We start from the raw sequence: 12,193 nt of genomic DNA on the forward strand, positions 1-12,193 counted from the left end.
GATCTCCTGTTGAGTTTGTAGGTGTTCAGAATGGTTTGATCCCTATCCAGCTGAATTCCTGAGAGGAGACGAAATCCAGGTCTCCTACTCCTCCGCCATCTTGCTCCGCCCCCGGGACCCGTGGGATTTTAAGTTCTGAACTCCGCCCTTGTTTCGGGCCAGAATGAGGGCTCTGGATGATGGCTTTGCCATTTTCTCTGAAAATGGTATCCCGTGAAACTAGTGGCATGCCACCATTCATGAAACATGTGATGAGCACCTAGCATGTGCCACACACTGTGACGTGCTAGGAACAGGAAGATGAAGAGGAATCTCTTCCCTAAGGAGTGCACTGTCTAGGGGGAGAGACAGATACTTTAAAAATTATAAAACAAGGCGAAAATATGGCGAGAGAGACATGTATAGGGCCTCATGAGTGCAGACAGGCACCTAGCCCCACCGGAAAGCACGAGAGCCTGGGTGCCTCTGTCCCCCTGGAGTGTCAGGTAAGGTCTTCTGGGACAGGCGAAGTCTCCAGAAAATTGTAGGTACATCTGACTCTATTGTCAGTGCGACACTCACCGGGGGGAGCTACACAGTTGCAAATACTTAGATGAATTTCATGTCCTACTTTTTTTTTTAATTCACAAACTCCTTAGCCATGAACTAGACCTCTGGTGGAGCTAGCAATCGGAGACACAAAACGTACAGGAAGCTGGAAGACATTGGACACGGCAAGGGAGTTTGAAAGCAAAGGTGTGCCGGGCAGGGACAGCGGCGCACCTGGCATGCCCTGCCCACCCCAGCGACCTCACCATCGCCACGTAGACGTTGCCCAGCGTGAAGTGGTTCACGGCAAAGTGTGGCGCGATCTCTACGGCCATGGTGGCCACTATGACGGCGTCGTTCCAGAGCTTGGCGTTGTGCAGGATGTTTGCCAGGCTGATCAGGGGCACGTCCTGGGAAAGGAAGGAGAATGGTGAGAAGGAAAGGATACTGATTTCTGAGTTTTCATTCCTGGTAGTTCCAATCCTTAATAATGCAGTAAGTTCTTCCTGGTAAGTGACTGAGTAATGCAGCTGAACCTGCTAGTCTTCTGTTTGCTACTGGTCTGTGACAGATGAGCAGGCTGCATGGGGACATAAACCAATGCATTACTTTTTTTATTAGGAAAGTCTGGCCTCAAAACACAAAGCACAAGAGTCAGCTTGGGAAGTTGCTGGTGGACTGCTGGAGCAGGTTCCTGACTCACTGCAGAATGGTAAGAAACAGTTCATGGCCCGACACCTGTCCACAGACCACACTTGGGAGTCTTGCTGTCGGAGAGTCGAAGTGTCTTCTGCCAGGTCCACGGCATCATCTGCTCGAAGCAGGGGCCGGCAGACTCTGGCCTACAGGCCGGATCTAGCCTGCTGCCTCTATTTGTAAGGGTTTTTTTGGAATGTAACCATTCCTGTTCCTTTACGTATTTCTGTGGCTGTTTCAGGCCCACATGGCAGAACCGAGTGGCTCCAACAGAGGCTGTCTGGCCCACACAGCCTAAATTTCTTACTGCATGGCCCTTTACAGAAAACGTTTTCTGGCCCCTGACCTAGAGTATCCAATGGCTGGAAGTACAGAGCACAGAACGATAGGCTGAACAAGTAGCATCCCAAGCAAGTACCACCTGTCTCACACTGTGCAGGGTTCTACAGGAGATCCAGAAGACCTAGGGAAAAAGGACCCCCCTTTGTCCTTACTGGACACTCGCAGAATGAGGTCATTATATGAGGTCACAGAGCTTCATAACTTGCCTAAGGTCACAAAGCTCGCAAGAGGCAGAGCTCCAGACACCATTCCATACGCTGCCCTTACGAACCAAGGAGACACGAGCCGTGTCTTCAGGAAGTCTGAGATGTGGAGGCGAACGCAGAACTCAGCACGTGTGGATACAACTGTGCTTTTAAAAAGCTGAACGTTCTCAGTCATCACAGCATTAACTGGCATTTTTGAAAAGACTGATGTGACACTGAGTTAGCAGGGCTTTTTGTTTTTGTGGAAAAGGTGAAGTCAGAGACCAGGAACTGGCTGATACGTAAGAAGAGATGGGAACTGCTTCGGTTTCAGTGTCTGGAAACAAGCTTAGGTCAGCAGTATACATAAAACAAGTGTCACAGGCCTCCAGGCCCCTGGGGGTAAGCTAATCCCAGAAGGACTTGCGGGGTGATGGCCTGACTACGCCAGTGTATTTGTTGTACGCTGGGTGGCTCTGCATACAGTGGAAGGGGCATTAAATGATGGAATCTTGGAAGACCTTCCCCCGTGTTCCCATTTCCAGAGGCAGGGAAGGCGTAAGTGGGGCTGAAGTTTCTTCCAACCTATGCTAGCCTTTTGCCACTTTCTTACTGGCTGAGCGTGAGAAAGCCTAGTTGAAACCTCATAACCAACAATGGAAAGGACCAAGAGCCAGAAATTCGCACCTCTGAGTCCCACTCACCTTCATCTGGTGTGGAGCATAGTGGAGGGCCTGGCGGAGGCAGTCGATGGCCTTCTTTCCTTGGCCTTTCACTCTCCAGTAGAGGGCTGCCATGCTGGAAAGGACCCAGGATGTCTGGTTCTACAAAGGAATGGTCAGTTGAAGCTGGTGTCTCTTAAATATATGTATTAGAGAGGTTAGTCCCTTGCCTGTGACATGAATTACAGATACATTCCCTCAGTTTTCTGATGTCTGCCTTTGGACCTATGGTTTTTTGTGTGATGTAGGTTTTGATTTCCACAGTGCAGCTGATTAATTTAGATGGCTTCTGGATTTTCAGTTGTAGCTGACAAGGTCTTGCTTACTTCAAGGTTATCAAGAAATTTTACCACGCTTTTCCCCCAGAACTTTTATAGTTTCATTTTTCACATTTAAATATTTGACCCATTTGAAATTTAACTTGGTGTAAAAGATATGGCTTCAACTTAGATGGTTACTAAGTTGTCCCAATAAGATTTAACAAATAATTCATGTCTCTTCCCCCAGTGAGATGCTACCTTTACCATATACAAAATTTCAGCACTTAATTTCGGTCTAATTTTGGAGTTTCCTGTCTATTTCATTTGCCCCCTTTGATGGATGGTCTCTAACTCCCAGCCATTACAGATGAAGGCATCAGAAAACTTACCCTGCTTTCTGCTTTCTACCTTATTTCTTTCTTCCAATCTAATTTTTTGGGTAATTTTATTATTCTTCATTGTCAGGGCATGTAGTATTGATATTCTATCACCCTATTCCCCATATTTGTTTTCCTACTGGTTTTGTAGTTAAATATATTCATTGACCATGACATTACTTTTGTGTGGTTTCCCCAATCATCCCATGGTTGGCTGAGGTTCAGCCCAATACTGTTGGTGGGAACAATATTCTTGGAGATTGTTACGCACTGAATTGTGCTCCTCCAAGACACATATGTTGAAATCTCAGCCTCTCATACCTCAGAATGTAACTGTATTTGGAGGTAAGGTCTTTAAGGAGGTAATTAAATTAAAATGAGGCCATCAGTGTGAGGGCTTAATCCAATAAGACTGGGTTTATATGAAGGATTTACAGGAGAGGAAGAGATACGTCAGGCTCCTGTGTGCAGACGGATGACCCTGTGGAGAGGCAGCAAGAGGCTAGCCATCGGCAGCCAAGGAGGGAGGTCTCAGAGGAAACCCACCCTGTCGGCACCTGGATCTCAGACTTGTGGCCTCCAGAAATGTGAGAGAACAAACTTCTACCGTTTAAAGTACCCAGTCTGTGGTGCTTCGTTACGGTAGCCCTAGCAAACTAACAGACATGTTCAAAACTTTCTGTCTGCAGCCTTCATACCTGAAGGACAGCTGGCTCATTCTTTCTTTCCTTGAATAATGTGTTGGCATTGTTCCATTGCCTGGTGGCTGCAAAGAAATCTGAGGCTGCCTGACTTATTCCCCCTTCTTAGTGACTTGGTCCTTTTGACTGGTTTCTCAAAAGAATTTTTTTTTTTTTTAAAGATTTTATTTATTTATTTGAGACAGAGAATGAGAGAGACAGAGAGCACATGAGAGGGGGGAGGGTCAGAGGGAGAAGCAGGCTCCCCGCCGAGCAGGGAGCCCGATGCGGGACTCGATCCAGGGACTCCAGGATCACGACCTGAGCCGAAGGCAGTCGCTTAACCAACTGAGCCACCCAGGCGCCCAAAAATAATTCTTTTTTAAATCTCAAATTATCTTTAATGCCAATATTTCACACATACAAAAGAACATATTTATATAATTATACATATAACACGATTATATAAAAATATACACCTAGGCTGTAAAACATAAAGTAACGAATATCCCAGAAGCTGCCACCCTAGTGAAGAATGAACCTGCAGCCAGCCACCTATGTGTCTAGCCTCTTGCCTTTTCTCCAGAGGCACACACCATCCTAAATGCTGTTTGTTATTCCATTGCTTTTTAATTTTTTTTATTTAAAGATTTTTATTTTTCATTCGAGACACAGATATATATATGTAGAGAGAGAGAGAGAGAGAATGAGCAGGGGGAGAGGCAGAGGGAGAGGGAGAAGCAGGCTCCATGCTGAGCCAGGAGCCTGACGTGGGGCTTGATCCCAGAATCCTGGGATCATCACCTGAGCTGAAGGCAGATGCTTAACCATCTGAGCCACCCAGGCGGCCCTCCATTGCTTTTTAAAACACTGTTCCGTCTCTCTCTCTCTCACACACACACACACACACACACACACACACACACCAACACACATACTTGCTTCAACAATATAATACTTAGTGTACTTCATCCCGTGCATTATAAAAGTGGTCTAGCACTGTAAGGAGTCTTCTGGGACTTGAAGTTTTTACTGAACACTCTATTTCTAAAATCCATCCATATTGTGTGTAACTTTAGCTCATTCAATTTCCTTGCTGCACAATTAAATGTCCATTAAGTGAATATATTATAATGTATTTATCCATTTTCTGTAGATGGGGGCTCTGAGTTATTTCCTGTTTTTAAGTTTTCTGTTGCAAATAAATGTGCAGTTTCTCCAGTCTACAGTAGATACCTAGGGGTAGGATTGCTGGTTCACAAGATACGCAAAGGTCCAACAGAACACGAGAATGCTAACTTGTTCCTCACAGGTGCTGTAACAATCTACAATCCCATCAATGTTTAGAAGTGCTTCTTGCTTTGCAGCCTTTCTAATTCTTGGTGTCATCGGTGGGGGTAAAACAGCATCTTACTGCGGTCTTGGTTTGCATTTCCTGATCATTAGTGAGACTGAAATTGTTTCTTCAGTTTATTGGCCACACACATCTTCTTTCAGTGAAGGGTCTGTTAATATCTTTTATGTACCTATTTTATTATTTATCTTTCTCATCAATTTGTTTATATGTTCTGCCTATCAGTCCTTGTAGGTTGAATGTGTTACACATACTTTCTCTCACTCTGGCTTATCTCTCTTTCATTTAAAAAATGCATTTAATTTAAAACAGTTTAAACTTTAATGTAGTTGAACTTATTCACATTTTCTTTTCTAGTTAGTGCTTTAGTATCTTAAGAAATCATTTTCTATTCCAAGGCCAGAAAGATCATCTCCCACATTTTATTCTAATTTTTAAGGCTTTGTTTTTCATACTCAAATCCTTAATTCAAATGGAATTCCTTTTTTGTGTAAGCTGTGAGGTTAGGATGAATGAGCTCAGCAATTGCCCCAGCACAGCTTCCTGCAAAATCCCCCTTCTCCCAGCTGATCTTCCACAGTCCAGTGTATGTCAGAGTCTGCCTCGGGACTTTCTATGTAGTCTCCGCTTGTCATTATTTCTGTTTATCCTTGAGCACACGGCATTATGGCTTGTTTTATAATTTTTCATAAAAGTAAGGTAATTCTCACCACCTTATTTTTTTCAAGAGTGTTAGGTCTATTCCTTACCCTTCCATATAAAGGTCTGCTTTTCAAGTACCATAAAGAAAACCAAACTTGTATTTTTATTATAGTAGCATTGACTCCATAAATCAAATTAGGGAACACTGACATGTTTATGATGTGTGTGGTCTTATCCATGAACATTATATCTCTCTCTATTTAGGTCTTTTAAAATGCCTTTCAATAGAGTTGTATCACTTTGTGCAGACAGGGCTTACAAATTTTTTGTTAGATTTATTATTGGGAACTTTATATTTCTGTAGCGATGGAAATACACTTTGAAAATTGTGTTTTCAAATACTTTTTGCTGCTGTATAGAAATGCAACTTATTTTTATTGACTTCACAGGCAGCTATCTTGATAAAAATATTATTTCTAAAAATTTGTAGATTCTTTTGGGGTTGCTATGTAGATAATCACAACATTTCTGAATAATATTTTGGTTTTTTTCTTCCTAATACTTAGGACAATAATTTTTTTTTTTAATTTACTGTACTTGCTAGGACTTTTGGTACAAATTTGGAAAAAAGTGGTGATGGTGAGCATTCTCTTCCCTGATTTTGAAGAATTATTTTAAATACTTCCCCATTAAGAATCATCTTTGCTGTGGGGTGCCTGGGTGGCTCAGTCTGCCTCTGGCTCAGGTCATGATCCCAGGGTCCTGGGATTGAGCCCCGCATCAGGCTCCCTGCTCCGCGGAAAGCCTGCTTCTCCCTCTCCCACTCCCCCTGCTTGTGTTCCGTCTCTGTCATATAAATAAATAAAAAATCTTTAAAAAAAAAATCTTTGCTGTAATACTTTGTTTATTCTTCTCATCAGATTAAGGAAGTCCTGTCTATTCTTAATTTGCATTAATTTACATCATGAATGGTATTGCATTTTATCAAATACAATCTACTGAAATAACTTCATAATTTTAAGCCTTTAATTTGGTTGATGAAATACAGAGTTTTCCTAAAGTTAGACCGTTTTTGTATTTCTGGGATAAACTCAACTTGATAAAGGTGCAACCTGTAAAATAAAAATATATGCTGTTGGATTTAGTCTGTTAAAATTTGGCTTTTTTTTTTTTTTTAAGATTTTATTTATTTGACAGAGAGAGACAGCGAGAGAGGGAACACAAGCAGGGGGAGTGGGAGAGGGAGAAGCAGGCTTCCCGCAGAGCAGGGATCCCGATGCAGGGCTTGATCTGAGGATCCTGAGATCATGCCCTGAGCTGAAGGCAGATGCTTAATGACTGAGCCACCCAGGCGCCCCCTGGTTTATGGTTTTGATACCTATGTTTGTGAGTGAGCTTAGAGTATAATTTTTCTTTCTCATAATGTCTTTGTCTAGTTTTGTTTTCAAGGTTACACTAGTCTTGTCTCAAGCAATTAACTGGAAAGTTGTTCCCTTTTCTGCTGTCCAGAAGAGTCTGTTTATATTGAGATGGTGTATTTCTTTTTTTTTTTAACTTTTAAAGTGAAAATCATTTTTTTTTTTAAAGATTTTATTTATTTATTTGACAGAGAGAGACACAGCGAGAGAGGGAACACAAGCAGGGGGAGTGGGAGACGGAGAAGCAGGCCTCCCGCGGAGCGGGGAGCCCGACACGGGGCTTGATCCCAGGACTCTGGGACCATGACCCGAGCCGAAGGCAGTTGCTCAACAACTGAGCCACCCAGGTGCCCCAGAGATGGTGTATTTCTTAAAAGTTTGGTAAAAGTCATATTTAAAATAAATACACCTTATATTCTTTGTAAGAAGATTTTTTTTTAACCTACTGCTTCAATTTATTTGAGTTCTGATACCCAAATGAATTTGGATAATTACATTTTTCTAGAAATTTGTCTTCAATTTGTCTTACAAATTGTTTTCAAATTTATTGGCATAATTGTATCATTTTCTTATCTTTTTAGCTGTAGTTTTGCTTCCCCTTTCCCTCAATATTAGTTATTTGTGCTTTATTTTTTCTTGATTAATTCTGTCTGACTAGTGCTTCAAAGAAACAACTTTTGGGTTGTGGATCTCTATTCTACCTTTGGTTTCTGTTTCATTGATTTCTGCACCTAATAATAGAACTTAAAAATGCAAGAATAAAAAACTGATAGAAAATAAAATATATACAAATTCAGAATTATAGCTGTAGATTTCAATATGCTTCTCAATAACAGAAGAAATACACAAAAAATGAGTAAAGATAAAGAAGACATGAACAATATTATCAAACAACTTGACCTAAATGACATTTCTAAAATACTCTAACAGTAGTAGTGTTCTTTTCTGATGTACATGGAACATTTACCAAGAGAGATTATTTTCTGGGTCATAAAACAAGTCTGAATAAGTTCAAAAGAATTTAAGTCACACAAACTATGTTCATTTACTGCAATGAAATTAAATTCGAAATCAATTAAAGAGATCTGGAAAATGCCCAACAGTTGGAAACCCAAATAACATACTTCTAAATAACTTAGAGATCAAAGGAGAAATTAGGAGGAAAATTATAATCTATTTTAAACTGAATGAAAATACCAAAAACTAATGATGTAATGTACGTTACTAACATAATAAAATAAAATAAAAAAAAACTGAATGAAAACACAACAAAATTTGTGATATGCGACTAAAACAGAATTTAGAGGGAACTTTTAGCACTAAACACCTACCTTAGAAAAGCAAGGGATCAAATCAATAACCTAAGCTTCCACATAAAGAAACTAAAAAAACCCCCAGCAAATTAAATCCTAAGAAGCAGAAGACAGGAAATAGTAAAGGTAAGAGCAGACATCAATGAAGGAGAAAATAAAAACAACAGGAAAAATCAATGGATCCAAAACCTTGAGTTCTTGGTTCTTTGAGAGGATCAATAAAATGGATAAATTTCTAGTCAGTCTGATCAGGAAAAAAAAGAGAAAAGATACAAAGTACCAACATCAGAATTATGACAGCATATGTTATTACAGATCCTACAGATGTTAGCAGAATGAGAAAAAAAAATATTATGAACAATTTTATGCTAATAAATTCAACAACTTAGATGAAGTGGACAAATTTCTTTAAAGACACAACAAAACTCACTCAAGAAGAGAGATAATTTGAATACTTTTATTAAAGAAACTGAACTTGCCCTGCCCCTTATTACAGATTGTTTTTGAGATTGCTTACTTCTGGGGGGCGCCTGGGTGGCTCAGTCATTAAGTGCCTGCCTTTAGCTCAGGTCATGATCCCAGGGTCCTGGGATTGAGCCCCACATTGGGCTCCCTGGTCTGAGGGAAGCCTGCTTCTCCCTCTCCCACTCCCCCTGCTTGTGTTCCCTCTCTCGCTGTGTCTTTGTCAAATAAATAAATAAATCTTAAAAAAAAAAGAAAAGATTGTTTACTTCTTGGCTTCTATTTGTTATCATTTTTTGTTGCTGTTGGTCTGATCCTTAAACGCTTCTTTTTTCCTTTTTTTTCCACTTCTTGCATTTTTTTTTTTTTGATCCTCCCCTTCCTACCTTCATTATTTTATCCTCAAAGATTTGGGATTTATGCATTCTTTTTAATGGTTAACCTTAAATCTTTACTCAGTATTTAACGCAAAGTCCAAGCAATGTGTTAATTCATTCCTCCTAAATGTTAAGAGGCCTTTTGAACATCTTAACTCAAATCATCCCACCCTCAAATATATATTGTTTTGTACAGTATTTCAGTTTAGGCATTTCTCTTAAAAATCCCACAAACTGGGCGCCTGGGTGGCTCAGTTGGTTAAGCGACTGCCTTCGGCTCAGGTCATGATCCTGGAGTCCCGGGATCGAGTCCCGCATCGGGCTCCCTGCTCGGCGGGGAGTCTCCTTCTCCCTCTGACCCTCCTCCCCCCCCTCATGCTCTCTGTCTCTCATTCTCTCTGTCTCAAATAAATAAATAAAATCTTAAAAAAAAAAAATCCCACAAACTATCATTTTCTACAGACATGTTTGTTTGGGTTTGCATGCCTGTATCATTTTATCTGCTTAGCAAATCTTTTGTCTCAGACAATTCTTTGGCTTTCATATAGAGAAGTTCCTTTAGGTAAGACTCTTGGTAGTAAACTTTTCCCAGTTATCTTTAAATGTCTTTATTCTTCTCTCATTGTAAGGTACACAATTCTAGGGGGGCCCAGTATGCTTTCAAAACTATCATCTGGCTTAGATAGTTGCTGTAAGAAACAGGCTGTCATTTTAACCATCATTCCTCTGTAATCTGTCCTTTCTGTCTCCATAAGGGCAGAGATCTTTGTCTAAATTTTTCTTCACTGATTTATCCCAAGCACTTAAAAAGTATTTGGTACACAGTAGGCCTTTGCTACATATTTGTTGATGAATAAATTCGTGCATGCATGTTGTGGTCTTTATTAAGTGGTCAGATGCAAATCCAAAATTATATAATCTGCTCTGTGGTACCGTGGCTGGAACTCTGCAAATCATAGTTCTCCTTCGCCAGCAGGCTTCTTGTTGGGGTCTGCAAACGTGCACACTAGCAGACCGGAAGGCAAGGGGGAGAAGGGGCTTTTCTCTTCCTGTCTGCGTGTTGCACCTGTCACTGTCATCTGAGCAACAGCACCTTGCACTCACAGACCCAGCCTCACTGCATCCCTTCAGCAGCCACGCTTGGCTCCCTCTTCAGAAGCCAGAACTCCCGCTTGCCAGAACTCCGCCTGTGAACGCTTAGATTTTGAAAACCCCACTGCCTGCCTGTTTCTCTCATCCCTAGGGGTGGGAGCCAGGCCCAACAGTTGGTATCTCTAGCTTACCAGTCACGTGTTCCCTTTTTTTTCTTTTTCGCCCTCCCACAACAATGTAATCCATTCTCTACCTTCAGTTTGCTCTTCTGAATTACCTAATGTCGTTTCTGTTTTCCTGACAGCACCCTGAATGAAACAGATGCTTTTAAGATACCTTTGTCTTTGTTGTTTTACTATGATGTAGCGAGGCATGGAATTCTTTTTATTTATCCAGCTTGGAATATAGCACGCTTCCTGAATCTGTTGATTCACTTATCTTCTTGTCTCTATAATATTTTAGGTAATTTTTTATACACAAAGCTCGCAATTCACTAGTTATTTGTGTCTAATTCACCCAATGAGTATTCAACCTAAACAAATATATTTTTATTTATTTATTTATTTATTTATAAAGATTTTATTTATTTATTTGTCAGAGAGAGACACAGTGAGAGAGGAAACACAAGCAGGGGGAGTAGAAGAGGGAGAAGGAGGCTTCCCGTGGAGCATGGAGCCCGATGCGGGGCTCGATCCCAGGATCCTGGGATCATGACCTGAGCCAAAGGCAGGCGCTTAATGACTGAGCCACCCAGGCGCCCCCAAATATATTTTTAGTTTAAGATGTGTCAATTTGTTTTTTTAACTTCCTCATTTCTGATATGCTATTTGGTTGCTCATCTTTGAGATAACATTTAAAAAATATTTTATAATGAGAAATTTCAAATATATACAAAAGAAGACAATAGTGTAAGAACTTCCATGCACTCATTGCCCAGCTTCAACACTTATCAACTCATGGTCACTTCTGATTTTCTCTAACCTCTCATCCATATTAATCTGAAGCAAATCCCAGACTTCATATAATTTCATCAGTAAGTTTTCCAGCGTGTACCTCTAAAAGATAAAAACTCATGATTAAAACATAAGATTAATAAAGCTTGCCTAAAATATTGAAAATTATTTTTTAATATCATCAATAGTCCTGTTTCCCCTGGTTGTCTTATGCAGGTTCGTTCTGCTTTTGTAATCTGAATCATAATCTAAATGAAGTCCGTATGTTGCCATTGGTTAATGTGTTCTCTAAGTCTCTTGATTTCTAGGGTTCATCTTCATCTACTTTTGAACATTTCTGTAGAAGAAATGGGGTTATTCATCCTGTTGTTTTCCACTGACTGGATTCTGCTGATGGCATCCCAGGAGTCATCTAACATGCTCCTTTGTCCCCTGTATTTCCCATTAGTTGGTAGTCAGAGGCTTGACTGGCCTCAGATTTGACTTACCGAGGAGGGAGGGTGGCAAAACACTTCACAGGTGGTAATGTGAACGTCCAACGGTACCCCACACAGTGTCTGGGTGTATTTGTGAAGTTAGCAGTGAGTGATGATCACTGCCATAAATTAATTAGGAGCAGCAAAACTGTAATATTCTATCATTTCTAGTTTACTGGTTGGAATATTCCTATAAAGAGATTTTTTCTCATCAATGAATCATTAACCCCAAGTACAGTTCATTTAGAAAGGAAGGAAACATATTTGTTATTTTCTCTTTATATTAAAAAAAAAAAAACCCACCAAAAAACAAACA

At 40.5% G+C, this 12,193-nt stretch overlaps 1 protein-coding gene across 2 annotated transcripts in view; it reads right to left on the minus strand.

Annotated features, from left to right (window-relative positions):
- Nucleotides 1–12,193, minus strand: part of TTC17 (tetratricopeptide repeat domain 17) — a 118,324-nt gene that overhangs the window by 3,000 nt on the left and 103,131 nt on the right. For both annotated transcript variants that reach the window (XM_006728795.3, XM_006728794.3), the window contains 2 exons: nt 2,456–2,575; nt 795–938 (listed from right to left, as the gene is read on the minus strand). In XM_006728795.3, the coding sequence (XP_006728858.1) occupies nt 795–938; nt 2,456–2,575 (264 nt within the window). The remainder of the gene's footprint in view (nt 1–794; nt 939–2,455; nt 2,576–12,193) is intronic.

Source organism: Leptonychotes weddellii, chromosome 11 (genome assembly GCF_054177405.1).
Source record: "Leptonychotes weddellii isolate Sample4059 chromosome 11, ASM5417740v2, whole genome shotgun sequence".
Classification (NCBI taxonomy): domain Eukaryota; kingdom Metazoa; phylum Chordata; class Mammalia; order Carnivora; family Phocidae; genus Leptonychotes; species Leptonychotes weddellii.